Source organism: Calonectris borealis, chromosome 11, assembly GCF_964195595.1.
Source record: "Calonectris borealis chromosome 11, bCalBor7.hap1.2, whole genome shotgun sequence".
NCBI lineage: Eukaryota > Metazoa > Chordata > Aves > Procellariiformes > Procellariidae > Calonectris > Calonectris borealis.
This window is the reverse complement of record NC_134322.1, coordinates 4968212-4987350: the sequence shown is the minus strand read 5'-3', so window position 1 is coordinate 4987350 and position 19139 is coordinate 4968212. Positions and strand designations below refer to the sequence as shown.

Here is a 19139-nt window from a genome sequence, read left to right as displayed (position 1 = left end):
GGACAGGTTTGGACTAGCCTAAAACCCGGAAAAGTTACCTGTATGCTTGGGAAAAGGGCAAAAAACCCTGTAGCAGCCTGCTCTAGTTGACCCTGCTTTGTGCGGAGGGGTCGGACTGGACCATCTCCCTCAAGCGACCCTGTGAAAGCAGGGCGCTGGGAGCATGGCAACGAAGAGCCGGGGCTCGCCCGGTCACGACCGCAGGCAACTGAGCAAAGTTTTCCTGGAAAGGCCCGCGTGTTTGGCGGCGTTTTGGCCGCTTCTGGAAAGCCCAGCCGCCGTGCCGCGAGGAGCCCGCCATTTCGGCGCGGCGAGGGGACACGCCGCGGGCTCCTCACAGAAGGCGCGGGCTGGCGCCGGCGGCGCCCCCGAGGAGCCCGGGCGGGCGGTGCGGCAGCCAGGCACCGCCGTCCAGCCTCTGCGGGTGGGCAGCCGGCCCGGCATGAGGGCAACAGCAGGAGGAAGGCGAAGCGAGCAGGGCGGCTGCCGTGAGGCGAGAGACGGGGCAGGGGCCGGCGGGGGGAGGGGGGGGAGGAGGCCAGGCCGCGGGGGAGCTCCCGAGCGCGCTCCTTCCCCTCTTACCAGCGGCGGCTCTTCCTCCTCCCTCGGCCTCCATCACTTCCTCTGAGGCGGGCTCCCACCGCCGCGGCCCGCCCCCGCCCCGGCCGGGGTGGCGGTGCGGGCCGGTCCCGCGCGGGCAGGCGTGGAGGGCGGGCCCGGAGGGGCGGGCCGGGGCTTGGCTGACTGGAAAAGCGGGGATGGCGGTGGTCGGGGGGCGGCTGGGGAAAGAAAAGGACGGGGGAGGTGACGGTAAACGGTCTGGCGACGTTTCTGTAGGAGCGGAGGCTGGAGAGGCGAGGAGAGGCTGGCTGCAAGCTCCCGGCAGGGCGGCCGCAGGCTGAGGGGGCAGCCCGCGTCCTCCACCGGCAAGCCCGGCCTAAGGCGAGTGCCAGCGTCTTAACTTGCAAAACTCCGAACGCAACTTCCAAAGTCTTCATTTAAAAGGCCCAGAATGACAAAGCAGTTTCTTTAAGTCGGGTGGCAGAGGAAGAAGGTTTACGAGGGAAAATAAGTACAAAAGTGGCATTTTTGTAGCATTCTTCAGCCATTCTGCAGTCATCGTTGTCGATGTGAAAGAGGCTTTTGGAAAACCTAGGCAAGCAGCCTGCTGTTCATTATTACAAGCTGTAAAATTGAGGTACAGAGATTAAAATGAACACACAGTTGTCAAAAATAGAAAGTAGAATCCACGTGTTGACTCCTGGGAGCCTTCCTACTGCGAGTGTACGATCGCTTAATTATTTCTAAAATAGCAGTCACAAGTATCAAATAAAAGACCTGAAGAGAAAAGTACATGAAAATAACAGTATGTTTGCACAGAAACAAACTTACCTTTGCACTTACACCATCCGGGAACACCGCTGTGACCTGGAGACAAGGTTTCAGTGTCCAGAGTGCTTCGCATTATTGTTGCATACTCTATTGCCTGCCAGCACAGTGACCAAAAACTCCCTAAGGTTGCTCCCACTTGCAAACGGTTTAAAACACATACTGAAGTAGATTTGTATTTTCTTTCCTCAACAGGACAAAGCAATCTCAGCCCATACAATGATGGTCTCAAAAAAGCAGCTGTCACCCAACCACACTTTAGAGCACATCAGTGGATTTCAGCACGTTCTCATCATCACTTGAAGCTTTGTACCTTCCACCACTCCCCATGTCACACTCAGCCCAGAGGTTTGGCCTAGTTTCATGCAGCGTGTGACCTTGCCCAAGTTTTACTGAGAAAATTGTTAAGCTATGAGAAAGTACATGAGCTAAAGCCATGAAAGACAACAAGGTAAAGTCACAGAAGCGCTGTTGTTGGGATGACAGTAGTTAGCTGGTGAAAGATTCAAGAGAAAAGATAGAAAAGCAGCAAACGTGAAGATAACTCAGTAATGCTGAGGATCAGACCACACCAACAAATGGCAGAGACCAACTTTCCCCAGCGTATTGAAAACATCCTGGCCAGCTAAGAGTCATCAGGTTTCTTATCAGTAGTGGTAAGCATATTACTGTTTAGTTTAGTAATCTGTTAGTCTTAGCTATCTATTTTGCATATTAGCTGATAAATAATTACTTACATTGTGTGTATCCTGCTTGCAGAGTCTCTTTGTGCATGGTAAATGACACCTGAACAAAAGCAACCCATAGATCGTGAGTTGCATGCTCTCCTGCGAAAGTACTTTCTCCCTGCATTAAACTATTATAAACAATTAAAAATAAAATTTAAAAAATCTGTCCATACACAGCAGTTAGTTTTTCCTAATACTGCAAGATGACCAGAACTGAAATTATAACAGCCATCCAACAGCTTGGCCATATTTAAATTATATACAATTTCAATTTTTTCCATTATTGCTAAGCACTGAGTATATACCAATGGTATCAACTGCAGAAGAACTAATATAAGTAAGGCAACAACATAAAATATATAACACTTTCTATCCAAAAAAAAGGTAAGTGAAATTGCCATTACATTTTTCCATTTACCATTTCTATGGAGTTTGTTATAAAAGAAGCATTGGTCCACAGGGAACAGTGAGCTTTACACTGAAATGTTTGTCAGCTCTCTTTTTGTGACATTGCATTCCATCTACCTAAAGACCAGTTTTGGTCTTTCCTGAGGATCATTTGTTTTTATTAGAATGGAAAAGAAATATAGTGTGTTAGATCTTGAAATTTAAAGTCCCATCATAGTTTAATGTTAAATAGCATAACAGCTTGCTTTCTCCCTCCTCTCATTAAATGTTGAACAGCTGAGATAAAAATTGGAATATATTAAATACTTCCACTTAACAGTTTAAAACATTGGTCAGTGCCTGCCAATAACAAGAAATAAAAAAATCTATATCTAAGTAATAATAAAAGAGATAAAAATTAAAGAGCTGTTTCTAAATGAAGGGCCATATTCAATTCTTGTTACAATCAGTACTCAAAAGCTATTCGAGCAATGTTCTGGCAGTTCTGCAATGTGGTCAGAATGCATTTGCAGAAAATATATTTTTCTCTTACTCAGCAGTTCAAATAATTTTTAAATGTATCAGACAACTGTACAGAAAAATATTCAAGGTGATAACCAGGGCTTTCATAGTTGAGTTGCTTCCATTTCTTCCTTACCTCAAGATGAGTGCCATGTCAATCACATTTGTGTATAGCAAGAAGAAAAACAACCAGTGTTTAACTGAGTCAGCTGTGTCTGTGACTTGCCTTCAAACATCTAGGGCTTGGTTTCTTAATTATGGATGGGAAGATTAATTTGCACAGACCTCAAATATCCAGTGACTTGGGTATCTATTGTTGCGGGCACATACACACATGTGAGTGCTCATATTAAAACTACAATTATACTTTCACAAAATTTTCAAGAGTAGCTTCGACTTCAGCTGAAGAAATGTTAGGGGAAAGAAAAGGTTTCATTTCTGAATAAAATTCTCAGTAGAACTTAGAAGATTTTGTTATTCTTTTTTGAACTACCATATCCTTTATTTTCTGCTTGTTACAGAAATGTAATGCAGCTGCAATACATGCATTATTCCTCCAAGTATACTACCATGCACATAAAGCTTAGGAACAGAAGCAGTTAATTAAATCAGTGCAAAAATGAATTTCAGTGCACTTCAGATTCCTGGTTTATTCAAACTACTAGCATTCCTCCCACACTTGCAAAAGCATATAACAACACTGGAAAGGTCTCAGACTACCAAATCAGCAAACCTCTACTTATAGAAAGGGATTAACTTAACTGTTGAACACAATACTTGATTGATGAGTCATTAAAAATTGTCTTGGGGTTTTTTCCCCTGCAAATTTCTATCAGCTTCTTCATAAAGGATTAGTGAAATAATCTTCCTTGGTCTATATTTTTTCTACTTTCTTTTGCCAGTTGTGAAAACTTTGAAAACTAGTACTACAGTTCAAACAGATAATATCAGTTGTTTCAGAGTGCATGGATCTAATAGACTTATATCTACACTATGCAAGAATATCTAATAAAATACCTAGTATTTTACAGCATTCAAGCAATACCCTTCATCTCTATCTATAAAGCAGCTATAATATCCCAAACAAAACACATAATTTCTCATGGAAGAAATTAATTAAGCAGCCATAGACCTTAAATCTTCCTTTATTCCATGCTTTGTTCATTAGACCACCCTGTACTTAGATTTTTTTTTGTTTTTAATTGATAATATCTATCACAAATCAGAAATAACTATGAGAAGACTGGTATGTCATGTTCCTGTTCAGTATCATAGGAAGAGTTTTACTAACTGGTCACACAGAAAAGTTACTTGATAAAAATCTTAATTGACATAGGAGAATGAAAGACTGTAGAATTTTAAATGTAATTCATTGATGTCAGTGGCAGATTTTGCCTTATTTAAAGCTGCAGAGAGTTCTGTGTTTACTGCATTAGCTGCTTCTTCGGCCTCAGTGGCTAGCAAAAGTTAGTTTTGCAAGTTGTATTAGGGGAAGAAATGGATGGTGGAATCAGGGTCTTTTTATTTAAAAGAATCCACAAATTTCTTTGTATCTCAGCACAGGACGATTTAAATGACAGACACAGCTCATAGCTCCAAACCTCATTCAGCCACCACCCAATCCAAGAGATTTCTTCAGAGATTTTTTTTCCTTAAGGTCTCACAATTACCAGCTCTCTTGAGATTATATAGTGGCTTTCTATTCTTAGCATATTTCTCCCCTCCCTCTCTCTCTCTCTCACACGCACACACATACACTTCCTACTCAAAACAAGATCCAGCGAAACCCTCTGCCCACATAGTTATAATGCCCAAGAGGACTTTCATATGCTTTTGTTTTGGGCAGTGACAATGTGCATATGTTTTGATTTCAGGTCCCCTATTGGTTCTCATGCTTCAGTTTAATGAAGACAGACCAGCAATTAAACTCGCCAGTTTCAGCAAGCTATAACCCAGCTTCTAGAGTTCCTTGACCTTGCAAGTTGGAGGGAGATTTTTTTCAACATGTTGCCTATTCAAGGATATTACTGAGTAAATGTTTTGGTTTAACAAATACACACATTTTCCTATTGGTGTTTGGTTTTAAAAGTGTAAGGTGCTTGGACTTTTTTATAAAGAGCATAAGATAAAGATCAAGATTAGTAAATTAGATAACTGCTATGAAGAGGAACAGCAAAGTTACCCCTGAGTTTTTTCAGTCAGTAAGAAAAAGTCTAAGAACAGGGAAATGGACAGATATGTTTTTGTAGTTAAGTCATTCCTCATGATTAAAGTGAATTACAACTGTGCTAAAAATAGAATATCCACAGAGATATAATAAAACTGATTCAATTAATTTTCTGTTTACTTGAACGTAAACAGGTTTCTGTTGAAAAATATTGCTGGATATTTTGCAAGAAGTTTCTTTAAGCTTTTTCTGTTCTTCCTAAATACTATTGCATGCCTGAGGAAAGGAAAAGAAGCTTGGGGCAGTCCCACTCAGTCAGCTGGTCAGTCAGACTTCTATCTTTAATACAGAGACGTAACAATTTTTGCTTTGAATGTTACATGAATCACAAATCATCCCTGTCATGTGAATCCAGACACATCAGAGTTAGAAGAAAAAAAAAGGTGCCCCAAGTGAAGAAGTTTGCCACAGATACATGAATTATAATACTGTTTGGAACTGAAAGACAACAAGATTTCACCTTCTGGAGCATAGATTTCATGGATTCAAATTCCAACACAGTGGTTGTAACTGGTAAGATTTTTATTTTATTCTTCTTTTAGCTAGAGATGGTATGCACACATGCTTGATCTTTGTCGTAAACAGTTCCCTGGAGGGAAAAACAGTAGCAAATGGTCATACTAACAATTCCAAATGGAACAAACTTGCTGCTGTGCCTTCCTAAGAAAGTCAGATGCATGTCAGAGGAAACAGACTGCAGTCTGCCCTCTTTACTGCAATCCAGTTTGGTTTGTTGTTCATTCTCTCCATGTTTTAATCTTTGTTGACATTCTCTCTGATCCAAACCACATAGCTCAAGGCAGTGCAGGCTAGTATTAGATAAAGCTTACCCAAAAGGAGCTCTGAAGCAAGAAAACCAGGTTGCATCACAATGTCACATAGTCAGTGTCCAGAATTAGAACAACACATGGCAAGTTTCAGAGTCTCAGTTTCATGGCAAGGTAAGGGAGATTTAAACCAGAGATGCTGCCTCATCACTGCTGAACTAGACCATTAAATTTACGTATACCAAAGGAGCATGCCCGAACATGCAGCACAAGGGACCAAATTTGGAGTTTCTCTTGCTGGCTGTAACTACTGCTGAATCACAGTGGCAGAACCACCAGCTAGAGACTTCTGAGCTTTAAAAGGTTAAAGCTCTTAAGGAATGTTGCTACTTGCTATTCCTCTTGTTGCCACTGGCTCATCTAAAGGCAATCATTGCAAGGCAATCTTGACATGTGAGTTGCTGGATAATTTTCCACTGCAGGTCATCTGAGGACATAGGAATGAGGTTGAAGCTACATCAAAGAGATTTGCATCTTGCTGTTTTCAATTAAACACTTTTTTTTTTTTTAATAGCTGCAAGATGGGCAGAACTAGTTTGGCTTGCTCTAGACATAACTGCAGTTTAACTGGACAGGCGTGCAGAATAGAGCAAGAGGTATTTGGTAATTTCTTCAAAGGCTGACAATCTGGTTCTCTCCTATGATATTTATGGCACATACCCTTGATGGGCACACTTTTTAGCACCTTATTAGTTTTTTCCTCCCCTTAGATAGCCATTTAGGTGCAGAAATCTACTTGTTCAAGTGGTTTTAGAGTAGTGTGTCCTGTTAAAGGCACAGGTGCATCTTTAAACTATTACAGAGATTATCACAGCACGCTTCTGTCACATTTTCCCTGTTCATAATATAAACCCACTGGCAGTGAGCCCAGTTTATTATATAGTGCCTAATAATATTCAGCCAGTTAGCTCTCCAGGTTGTTGCAGGTATTTCAGTACTGTAAAACTCTCTTACATTTAGTGATTTCTTTTCATAGAACAATTTTATCTGAAGCAGTAGTTTTCTTAGGCCACCACTGAGATGCATGTATTTCATTGTGAGCTATTTAATAACTTTACTGTAATTCTACAGTTCTGCATACACAGGTACACAAACATGCACAACAATTACAGCTTCAAAATGGAGTAGGTGTCACCCTAATTTTGCTCTGAAAGCGGAGTGGGACTAGTGAGATTTTATGTTCCCTGTTAATGTGAAATGAGTACTATTTCCTCTGTTCCCTCCCCATAGTACAAACTTAAACCTGGGGAAAACATTGTCAAAAATATTAGCACCATCAGACTTTTCATAATGTTAAAGAGAAAAGATTGAGCAGTTACGAAATAAGTATTAACAAATCAAGAAATGCTTAAAGTCTAGCATTAATTAAGCTGTCATAAGCCTGCATTTAAGCTTAATTGTCCCCACATACAAGTACCTTTCACTGTGCAAAATAGCAATCATATGCTGTCAAGTATTTATTTGTCCATTTAAGAATTTTTAAATATTTAAGAGTTATAGCATTAAAACCATTTCACAAACTTGTTTTCCTGCCACCCAGTATCTAAGACTTGGCAACACTCTGGACTGAGAACAGTAATTGAGATTAATAAAGATAGTGGGAGTTTTCCATCAAACTTTTTCATGACAAAATGCCCATCTAGCTCAAAAAGAGTTTTTTTCCTTTTTACTTAAAAAAGTCTTTCACAAAAAAGGATGCATAAAATTAAATGTAGTACTTAGGATTCAAAGAGTCCTTTTCCTTTTCATCCTCTCTTCTTCTGTGGGGAAAAAGTAAAGGAAGAAATTTTGCCCAGCACCACAAAAAACACACTTTCCCTGACAGAACACTTAAGTTTTCATTACTTGAGATTAAAAAAAAATTATAAATTAAATCAAATTTTACTCTTTCAAACATTTTCATTAAATATGCATATCTTCATCTTCATGAGCTTTAACAATGAGAATGGTGCGTTGACTGTGACCTGGGAGTATTTAACACCAGATCTTTTAGTAGTGGTATTTCTGTGGTTGATGATCCTTTCCCAAAATCATCATTTACATCATCTGTCCTATTGGCTCCAGTACATTTACCAGCTTCAGTTAAGGTTATCTCATAAGTAAGCCTGGACATGAATGAAGATTTCAGGATTAGTTCTTATATCAGTGCATATAAAACATGAAAATACTATTCCTTTAAGTGCTATAAAGGCTAAATCCTATCTAAAAAAACTCAACTTCCATAATGAAAAATATGAAGATGAACAAATATGCATGTGCATACATGTTGGCACCTAATCTACAATTGCAGAGTAAGCATAGGTTAAAAGCACCTTTCTTTCATTTCAGGTTTTGGTCCCTTTAGACAACACCTGGTTAATTCTAGCTGGGAAGCAGTGAAGGTAAGCATAAAAAAAAAAAAAAAGGGAGTGAAGCTGTTTTCAGGCTTTCCATTCCCTTCAAGAAAGTTATTTCTCATGACTCATTAAACAGAATTGTGCCTCATGGAGCAGACTCCCAACATGGAAGAAAGACGATAATTAAGAAGTGAAACATTATTTTATTTGCAAGATTTGTGTGTGTGTGTGCTATTTAAGCACTTTTCAAAATATTATTCTTGGTTTTTAAAAAGGATATTTTTTACCCAAGGTGCCTTCTCTACAACTAACGCATACACCACAGGTTATCTCTGTCTTCAGTAAACGGATCATCTCATACCACAACTCATCTTACCATGTCTGTGTGAGGCGATTTCCTTCTCATACAAGAACTCCTATTGGAGTTCTTACTGCCTACTTCAGGAACACAAGACCAAAAGCAGGCCGATTCTAAGTATGTTTTCACATCTCAGCTTTGGCTTCCACTTTCAAATGACAGTGAAGTCTACAGTTAAAATTGAAAACAAGGTCATTCAGATCTTTCCCCTCCATACACCTTGACTAGCAGTAACATGTCTAAACGGAGTCTTGAAAATTACTGCTTATTTCCTAAGTATGTGTATTAGAACAAATTTAGCTGAGTGATACAGAGACATGGTTGGATACTTGGCTTTCAGCATAAACTTTTATGTTACAATTGTTTATTTTCAAATTATTGTTTGTGTGAACCCACATTTCTTGGGACACACCAAAAATTTCCACAAGTAGATTATTTTTCAGGAATAGGATCGCTTGTTTTTAAAATAATATCTAAGTTTTAACAATAACATAAATTCTTTCTTTAAATATGTCTTACAAAATAAATACCCAACCATTGTATGTAAGAGTATGTCTGCTACAATGAAATAATTTACTGGTTTGGTACTTTAGTACTCTACCTCAATCTAAAGTGTGAAAGGTCATAGTATATATGTTCAAACAGTAGGAACAGCTGCAGAGATTTGCTGAGCATGTGTAAAAGTCACATGCAAGGCTCATTCATTCTCTCTAGAACAGACAATGGCTTTTCCTTGAGTTCAGTTGCTCTCATAAGGTATTTATGAACAGAGTTATTTTGGGAGGGTCTTTCACACAAGTTCTTAGCAATTCCAAGGTAGAAAGAAGGTTAACAATGAAATCTGAAACTAGTTGGGGAACAGTCAAGGTAGCAAAAACTGAATTGGAAGATTGGTCCAATATCTGCAAGAAACAACAGATATACTGGTAAAAATGGAAAGCAAGACACATAAAACAAACTGAGGGGACTATGTTCTATTAGGGAGACTGAAATAAGCCCATAAATATTTAATTCTTCAGGACACTGAAATGAAAAAGGTAGCTATAAGAAAGTATTAGTAGTGATAGAAAGATGATGACTCTACAGGACTATAACCGTATTACAAGCTTCTGAAGCTTCAGCTACTGAAGATCTGTCTTGAAAATGAAGAGCAGTCAAGCCACAACAACTGAAAAACAAGGAGCTAGTACCTTTTTCCAAAGACCAAAGCTAGCAACCCTACCAACCTATACATATTTTTCTATTTTTGTTTTGTTGGGTGAAGAATGCTGACTGCAGCTTGGTGTTTGGGAGAATAAATCTATTACCCACTCAAAGTCATGAGGGATGTTATCCCTGTAGGCTAACAAGAAACAAAAATACTTCTGTGATACCTTTCCACACACCAGTCATCACAGGAGACCAATAAATTATCTTAACTCCAACTTGACGTGTGCCCTAAACCACAAATATTTGTCAGTTGACAATGTTCTTGCTCATTATTTCCTGATTCCTATTGGTTCTAATTTTGGGTGCAAGATCTTCCTCTTCTGGCTGAAAATAAAACATGTTCTTTATCTGCAAGCAAAACAGCCTAGAGCGAAAACGCACCAATGAGATGGGTTTTCTCTAACAATGCCATGTGCTGGCTACGCCAGGAAGTTATTTAACAACAGCTACAGCATTCCATAATGAAACAGATGTCAGTCCTTGTGTATGGAGGAGAACAAATCCATTTCCCTCTGATGTGACACCCTCTGTGTGGAATTAATTTTATTGATACTGGGGATGCTGCTTAGGTTTCCTATTCCCTGGCAAAGGTGGTTAATCCAGACAATTCAGGGAAATGTGCTGCAAATCTGGAAGTACTTTGAATGTTGATAGGCTTCTCCACACTAAATAGCAATCTCATGGTATTGTTCCATTGGCCTTGTTCGCATAAGTAGTGCTATGGTCTTCAGGAAGCTTATGCACATATATTAAAAATAGCAAAATTAAGTATTTACATCTGGAAGTAATCCTGTATTGGCTTTGGGGTTCCCGCATGAATCACTAAAGTGACATAAAGCCCTCCTGCCGAGTCTCTTTTCCGAGAACCAAGCAAGAGTACACTCAAAGTCATCCTCAAGAAAGTACTGAGCAGCCAACCAGAGCTACTGGCCATGATTGCTCAGGCTTATTGCCTTTGTAGCATTATCCAGAACTATCCTAATTACTACCTCAAAATGAACTGGATTCTTATCAAGAGCCTGGATACCATGGCAGCCTCAGTGATGTTGTAACGCTGATACATGTCATTTTAAGAGTTCACATCCCAGAAGAAAGTCTTCACATCGAAAGCACCCAAAATTCTGTAAAAATACATGTAACAGGAGTCCCAGGGTCCTAATTCTCAAAGCATAGCCTTGCCCTCCATGCTTTTTGAAATGGAGTCTTTGCCAAAGAGCAATGGCTTCACTTTTGTGCACAATACTTGCTCTCACGCACAACTACTTCCTTAAGATCCTTGTTACCAGCTTTTCTGTAAGATGCTGTTGCACTCTGCCTTGCTGATGGGATCGCCATTTTCCTGAACCTCTCTTCTTGCTGTAGCAAGATCAGTCTTGCTGAGATTGATCCAGTGAGCACACAGCCCATTCCAATAGTTGCATCCCTTCTATGCCCTCATTGGGCACTCAGAAAAATGGTTGTGTGATATTGTTTCTCTTACAAATTAACTATTTACTACTACCTTTTTGGTGAATAAGCCAATTTCCATTTTCCGAAATCCCCAGAATCGGATGATAAATGTTAATAAAACTCTCCAAATCTCTATTTCTGCTGGTTTAGAAAGAGTATTTGTTCTGAATTCTTGGATTTCTTACTGATACTATGTAGCAGTGCATTGTCCCACATTGCCTGTTTTATAATATGAAAATATAATTTTCCAGGAATGTGAGGAGTACCCTGTTTTTGCATGAACCCAAGTTCTCATCACAGCACGAGATGACTCGCACAGAAGGCACTCATCAGCATTGCATCCACGGAGTTCTCGTTCCTCAGCAAGTACCCCTCCAGTGTTCAGGGAGAAGGATAGTCAAATGGATCTGAAAGTACAGGTGAACCTGTCAATTCAGGGTCGTTGAGAAAAGCTTCAGAGCTTTTACAGGCACTGTCACATGGCCCAACATGGTTGTCTAGGACTAGAAAGACAGCTTCTCTTTTAGAAACCTGTCTCACTAAGTTTTTCATGGTTCTCATAACTCCATTCACCTGAAATAGCCTCCTAAAATATGCACGAAAGCTCCGCTAGCAGCACTTTTAACTCTTGAAGTGCAGGACATTCTCTCTAAAGGAAAACACCACCAAGTATTTACTCCACATTTGCTGACAGATCACATTGAGTTGCCACGATGTGTTAGTTCTTCAGCACCACATGGGACCCTCAGAATCCCAGATCCCCTGAATTATTTATTCCATATTACAGATTGATGTTTCCACCTAATAACCCTTGATCTGACCCTGTTTCTGTGTCTCCTCCAGAAACTCCTGTCTGGCACTTGGCAGCTAAATAACCTATCAGGGCAGTCTACCATCAAGGTCAAAGTCCCCAGTTAATTGAACACAAATGTAAGTTGAGTGACAACATTCATAGAAATTAAACTGTTAGAGCAAAGAACAGGTCACATTTCCAACTGCTTCTGGGAACTATCTTTGCTCTCAGGAGACGAGGATCAGATCTCCAAGTGCAGTTTTTCATCCTGCCACTGACCATGTGGTCTTTAGAAATTTGTCATTTAATTTCTCTGTCTCTCTCCCTCTCTGCTGCAGTTTCATCATCTATGAAACTAAGACGACATTGCTATTTAGTTCCTTCATTTCTCTTCTGGAACTTTCTTACATCCCTAAAGCTTTAAAAAGGTATCTGCAGGATTAAAAAAAAAAAAAAAAAAAAACAACCAAAAACGAAAACCCACCCAACAATCAAACAAAAAATCTTTGCTTGCAACATACTTGCAGACTGACTGGGTCAGCTGATAACTTCTGGTTTTCTTTCCGCACCAACACAAGCCTTTTTGAATGAGGTTCACAAAATTAACACATGCAGCCCCCTGCCCCCTCCCCAGCAACGCAAGTCAGTGAAAACTCAGGCAAACTCAGTGAAATCTTCTGGTTTTCTTAAAGTTCAAGATGCTTCTAACGCCCCGTGTTAACCACCGCATCTGAGCACAACTGTTCTGTGCAAATGACTTCTCTTTGGGGAGGGCTGTGTAACACCACGGGCCATTACTCCAGCGGGCTGGGACTGTGACAGCTCACCAAGAACTCAAGGTCATCAGCTGATAATGCTGGATTTCATTTCCCTTTTAGAAAAACTTCCCAACAAAGAATCTTCACGCTTTCTTTTCAACCACTTCTCCCACAAAAAAGTCCTCCAAAACTTTTGTCCTCCTTTGAAGTTTCCTTTGCTGTCTCAACTACAAAAGACAGGCACTTGTTCACTGAATTAACTCACCAGTGTGAGCTCTAGTTTCCAGATGCAGTCATCCTCCTCTAACCATCCTCAGTCTCTCACCTTAAATGCAAAAATGGTTTTGGTTAAGGCTGAGACTTGGCTGAGACAACCTTTTTTTTTTTTGCTCCATGTTTGCACAACATCTGGTCTAATGGGGTATAAGCCCATAGTTAGGATTCTTAGACAACAAAGTAATACACTTTATTGACAACATGCTGAAATTGCTTAGGACATAGCGAACTATCTTCCCTTGACACAAATTCTCAGCCCTTTGCTATTGGCCAGGTTCCAGTTTTGTCCTGCACAAAAGTATTTCTGCGTCTTTCTCTCATGACAAATGGTGACAACAGAATGTCAGTCCAGAGAGCACGAGAGGAGAACAGCCTAAGAACTTACTTTGGGCCTCCACATTCTGTACCAAAGTTACGGGTAGTTGAGTCCTCCAAGCCTTACTGTTAAAAAGGAAGAATCTCATTAGATGTTAAAATTAAAGATGCTTTAGAGAAGAAAATGCTAATTGTGAACCAGCTGGGGTTTTCTTTTTTGGAAGCTAAGACACAGTACAGCATTCTTAAGCAAGATGATGCAATGGCCTCTCAAAGACTGTCAGCGCCCAGAGGAAAAAAGACCGGCACTGTTCTCTAAATGTGTTTACTTCCCTGCAGGCATTGTTTCCTTGCTTGTGTCAAATAGTTTATTGAGCACAGCTAATCAATGTTTCCGCTGACAAGAAAATTGGAACAGTTTATATAGGAAGCCAGTGTTGAAGGGCAAATTTCCCAGTTAGCACGGCTTAGAACTGTGGGCCTCATCCGCACGAGAATCCTTAGTGAGAAATGAAAGCTTGAGAAGACAATGACATTTAATAAAAAGTTACAGGTTTCTCGGGCTAATCACATACCTCTGCTGCTGACTTTTTGCCTACGCCCCTGCTTAGAAACTTCATCTGTACCCTCCTTTGGTAGTGGTCTACTCAAATGCAACAGGGATTTTCAACGACCGTTTTACTTTTCTGGACAAAGCTTTCTACCTCAGATGCATTCCTTCTGCATCCTGCCATTGCAGCAGCCCACCTTCTCCTTGGAGGCTTATGCCATGTTCGTTAGCCCTATTCCACTGACAAAATAATTTCAAGTCATTTCCACATGACATTTATTCTCCAGACCATCTTCCAACCATCTGGCCCATCTGCTGCTTTGAAGGGCGCCTTTGTTTTTCACCTCAATCCTGGCCATAATTTTTGTTTCCTTTGGGAAAATGTCCCATGTGGAACTTCCAAGTCTACGTAAATGACAGAGAAATAGCATCCCAATACGTGACATTTCCTTTTACTAGGGGACCATATTCTAGACCAAAACAGAAATTAAACCCATTCTAAATGTGACCTTCCTGATGTTGACTGTCACCTCCAGCAGCGCTTACCTGAACCAGTTCAAGCCAGCAGATCACGCGTCACTTGAGCGGACAGCTAATGTGAATTCTCCCTCATTGGCGTCTCTTGATAGTGCAGGTTTATCTACTAGATTTTTGAGAGGAATACCAGAGCCTACTTAGGTGCTTTCAAGTCCAGACCCTTTCTGAGAGATCCTGTATTTCATGGTTCCCCATGGACCAGTCCCTAAGCAATAACCACTCCCACCCATTGGAAAACACAACAATGGCTCAACACGGACGTGACATTAGGAAATTGGTTAGCGCATTTCAGTCTTGTTCGGTCAAAAAAGGGAGAGCTGCCACAAGACAACTGAATCTCACTGCAGACCGGTGTTTAGGAACCGTGGGCTCAGACAGCATTACATTGCTCTTTCTACGTTTTCTCAGTTGGATCAGTCTCATTTCTTTATCACACTGAGAAATCCAGCGCTCTTACAAGTCCATGGTGGTTTTTTTGTAAACACAGGAGCTGTCCAAGAGAGGCCTTGGTAAAAACATAGATCTCCGTATCATGCAGCTGCCGGTGGTTTACCAAAAAGCAAAGGAACACATCTTCACAATATGGACAACTCTTCAGCCAGTGGTGAGTAATTAGAAAGTTACATAATTTTTCCCCTTCATTTATGAATATTATCATTCTGAGCGGAGCTTCAAAAAGATCTCCAAAAGTACTGCACAGTATGTGCATCAGACAACTCCAGAAAGTGACTATTAAAACTGCGATAAAGGTTTCAAACTGAAATTCGGAGCACGCAATAATTAGCATGCTGTTTTAACCCCGTGCCATTTAAACAGCGTAACTGCGCACTGAACAAGGGAAACAAAAAAATCCACCATGAATTGCAAAAAAAGGTACCACAGCTCTGAAGTCCTGAGCTGACTAGACACAACAAAAACAAACTGAAGCATAATTTTGTTCTCATTTTTTAATCTCTTATCAAAGTTTTCTTTAGGCATGAGCTACAGCAAGACTCCCTACCTTGAAGTTAGTATTTCACATAATGCTTGGCACCATTACATGTTTTTAAAAAACAGGTCTCATTTTTAATTTCCTGTTATTCACTCTGGTGGGAAAAAACAGCTTACTGTTCACGTTGGGCTGGCTTCATCCGCCAAAGCAATCATCATCCTCGAGCAGTGTGGGAAGAACAAAGGCTACCAAGAGATGGATGCTTGTGGTTTTCACCCAGAAGGTGGCTGTTGCATGCTAGATGGCCCGGAAAAGATTGAATCTACAATTAATATGAAGACTCTCTGGAAAAACATTTCCGTGGAAGGGATTGATATAATCTTTTCCAGAGATGCGGGAAGGTAAACATTGCATATTGGGGTCTCACATTAAAAGCAGAAGTAACTCAATCAGCTCGTTTAACCTTGAAGAATCTTTGCAATGACTTTTCCTCCAACAAAAATAATTTTCAAGTAAAGTCTTCAGAGGGGCACAAGTATGAAATTGGGATAAATCTAAATTTTATGTAAAGCAGCCTTCATGAAAAACTACAGCCAGTAGATATTTTTCCATGGATTTGTAAATTCCAAAAGAAACAAGTTTCAACATAGCACACCCTGTGATTAACAACCCCAGTAAACCTGAGCTATTAAGAGAGTCTGAAAGCAATACTGACTAGTAGCAGATTTTAATCTATTTTTCCCAACTGGGAGGGATACAAAATGTAAATACATACACTGAAGAACAGAGCAATTACAGGTACCTTTAGAATTATGTCTGTGATCTCATTATGTGTTTCAGTACTCCTGAAGCAATTTTCTACTACGCTAGACTTCATTTTAAAGAAAAAAAAACCACACAGAAAACAGAAAATGATCTCATTTTTAAAAAATAAAATTCAGCTAATTTTGGCCTTTAATTTCAGGATTTGCACCTGCAATTTAAAAGGTAAGGTGATAAGGAGAAAAAACCCTGAAGATGGCGAGATCGTATGACTTGCACAAAAAACTGCATTACATGGTTGTAGTTCCAGTAGGCTGCGTTACCTTTCCCATCCCACATAACTTATAGAAGCCGAGAAAAGAATGCACGTCTTGTGATTTTTTTTATTTAAAGTTCCTTCTGGGTGGGTGTCTGAGAAACCAAACCATCAGATAAGGAACATTTGCTTCTCAAACTTGGTTTATTTCAGCATTTCCTTTATTCACTAAGCAAATATGTTTTTAATAATTTCATAAACCAGATCTGGTTTGGCTACTTAAAGAATATTTAAATTTAATCAAAGTTTACTGTTCCTTAATTCAGGTTTCTGGTTTTGTTTTGTTCTTAATTTTGCAGGTACATCTGTGATTACACCTACTACACTTCTCTGTATTATGGCAATGGAAGAGCAGCTTTCATCCATGTGCCTCCATTATCCAGATCGGTAACAGCAGACTTTCTAGGAAAAGCATTACAGACAATTATCTTAGAAATGTTAAAACAGTGTGGGGAAGAAAGAGAGTAAGATGGATCATATAAGAAAAAAAATGAGGATTTCTTAGAATGCAATTCCTTGCTCTCTTAAATGAAGCAAATCTAAAGATTATTTAAAAACCTTACATAAAGGATTTTATATTCCATGTTATTTTCAGTGAAATTTCCTTACAAAACCCAAACAACTGTTTAGATCTCTCTGGTGTAAAAAGCTTGAGAGAAAAAACAAATGATAGGCAGTCTGTATTGCTAACAATGCTAAGGTTGCTTCAGATTTAAGAAAGCGTGAAACTGGACTTAAAACATTTCAGATGCTTAATCCTAGTTCTGATGGTTAGAGAGACATTTAATAGAGACCTGCTGAACCAAGATGGATGCTTACAGCCATAAGGACATTCAGCATTGGATGGATGTAACAGAGGTCCCCCTCAGCTCCCGTCCAAGTCCAGAGAGAGAGTTCAGCCATACGAAGTGCCCACATAAAAAATGTAAATATGGGGGAAAACAAAACACACGCAGGGAGCCTGTTATGTGAAGTTTTATAATTACCTCTTAGTGACCTGCTCTAAATGCTGGTTTCCGTATCAGAAATGGGCTGATCCAGGGTGACTTGAACGAAAGTAACCACCACGCCAGAATCCAGCAGGAACTGTAATGCTATTAGTAATGCGGGTTTCAACTGCCCAAAAACCCCTTACCCCAAATGCCCAGTGCCTGTCCCAAGGGAAAACACTGTACTCCTTCTGCAGAGCACGGCACAAAACAAGTCTTTCAGTAGAACAGGTCACGGCTATTCAGGGACTTATACATCAAAATCAACAAGCTAACTTGTCCGAAGAAAGGCAATCGTTGAAGCGCTGCGCTGTGGTGCGTTACGGTACTTACAAAACAGGACCTTGGAATGGGACAGTGACGGATCACTTCTGTGCTCCCCCCCGCTGAGCCAGGCTCCTCCACGTCTCACACAAGGCATGTACAGAAGGACTGCGCCATGAAGCCTGGCTATGACCGAGTGTACAGCACCTCCCCTTCAGCACACAGGGAATGTCAACGCATGTTCTCCTTCATAATCTTGCTGGTACCATGACAGACAAGGATGATATAAAATTAGCAGGTATTTTTCAAAAACAGTCACTAGAACAGGACAGCAGCAGCTTCATGTGCACACCTGGGACCTCTCCAGGGAAACAAAAGCCTCAAGCATCACGCCAGTAAAAAGGACAACAGACAAACCTAACGGCACGGACAGCTGATGAAGCTTTGGGCCACCATCGTGCCTTATTTCAGTCAACATTCTGATGACAAGAGTCAGAGAAACTGGAAATGCCAAGATAATCCTAGTTTTCTTACCACTGTCTCTTCCAATGACCATTACAGAAAACCAATACCCACAGGCTGGATGGCGGAATGCCTCATCTATGGACTGCTGTAAGGGTAAATAAGCATTTTTTTTTTCAAATAAATAAATAAAAAACCTTACCTTATTTCAAGGGAACCATCTACTGCAAAACAGGACTCAAAGGCCCATCGAGAAAGGTTCCGCAACCTCAGTGTCACAGGATGAAAATATTTTTGATTTCACCACAACATAATGGCAATACTGATCTCTACTAAGATTTATCCAGAGTAGCTCAATTAAACGCAGCCGAAAAGGGCAGAAGAAAAACACAGATTTACTCTTGAGTTTTCTAACCTGTACTTGCTTCGCATAAGGAGCAACAAATTCAGAAACAGGCAAATGCATACAGAATTCTTTTATTTAACTTAAATCATGTAGTACTGAAACTACTAGAAAAAAGCAGAGTAAGAGAAACTAAAGGAGCCTTAGCTTCAGCCATTCAAAATAGACAAAGTTTCTTCTTTTCATAATGTAAAGAATCCCGAGTATATCGCAATAACAGGAATAAATTCTTACAACAGAATATACAAAAACATTTTGAAATTTTTTTTTATCTACTGATTCATTTTAATATAAACACAGGAATTTCTTTAGGAATAATTTATACACAGCAAGTCTTTTTATGTAATAAAT

The 19139-nt window shown here is 40.0% G+C and overlaps 2 protein-coding genes across 3 annotated transcripts in view; one reads left to right on the top strand and one right to left on the bottom strand.

Annotated features, from left to right (window-relative positions):
* Positions 1–622, bottom strand: part of LOC142086626 (protein FAM169B-like) — a 39619-nt gene extending 38997 nt beyond the window's left edge. Inside the window, exon 1 of the mRNA XM_075159854.1 lies at positions 583–622. Coding sequence (XP_075015955.1) covers positions 583–616 — 34 coding nt within the window. The 5' untranslated portion in view covers positions 617–622. The remainder of the gene's footprint in view (positions 1–582) is intronic.
* Positions 623–1584: 962 nt separating this feature from the next.
* PGPEP1L (pyroglutamyl-peptidase I like) lies at positions 1585–19025 on the top strand. 2 transcript variants are annotated; one of them, XM_075159852.1, is made up of 6 exons: positions 1585–2045; positions 4901–5766; positions 8409–8461; positions 15149–15265; positions 15764–15993; positions 16970–19025. In XM_075159852.1, the coding sequence occupies exons 2-6, from the start codon at positions 5733–5735 to the stop codon at positions 17136–17138; spliced, it is 603 nt and encodes a 200-aa protein (XP_075015953.1). In that variant the 5' UTR covers positions 1585–2045; positions 4901–5732; the 3' UTR covers positions 17139–19025. The 2 variants fall into 2 exon arrangements, with proteins under 2 accessions (XP_075015953.1, XP_075015954.1); XM_075159853.1 differs by lacking the exon at positions 1585–2045 and having other exon boundaries at positions 4237–5766.
* The last annotated feature ends 114 nt before the right edge of the window (positions 19026–19139 follow it).

Excerpts from the sequence above, each read along its gene's own strand:
- PGPEP1L (XM_075159852.1), top strand. The coding sequence starts at position 5,733 with ATGGATTCAAATTCCAACACAGTGGTTGTAACTG. Across the intron at positions 5,767-8,408 it reads CAACACAGTGGTTGTAACTG|GTTTTGGTCCCTTTAGACAA; the intron begins GTAAGATTTTTA and ends CTTTCATTTCAG. Across the intron at positions 15,994-16,969 it reads TTTTCCAGAGATGCGGGAAG|GTACATCTGTGATTACACCT; the intron begins GTAAACATTGCA and ends TTAATTTTGCAG.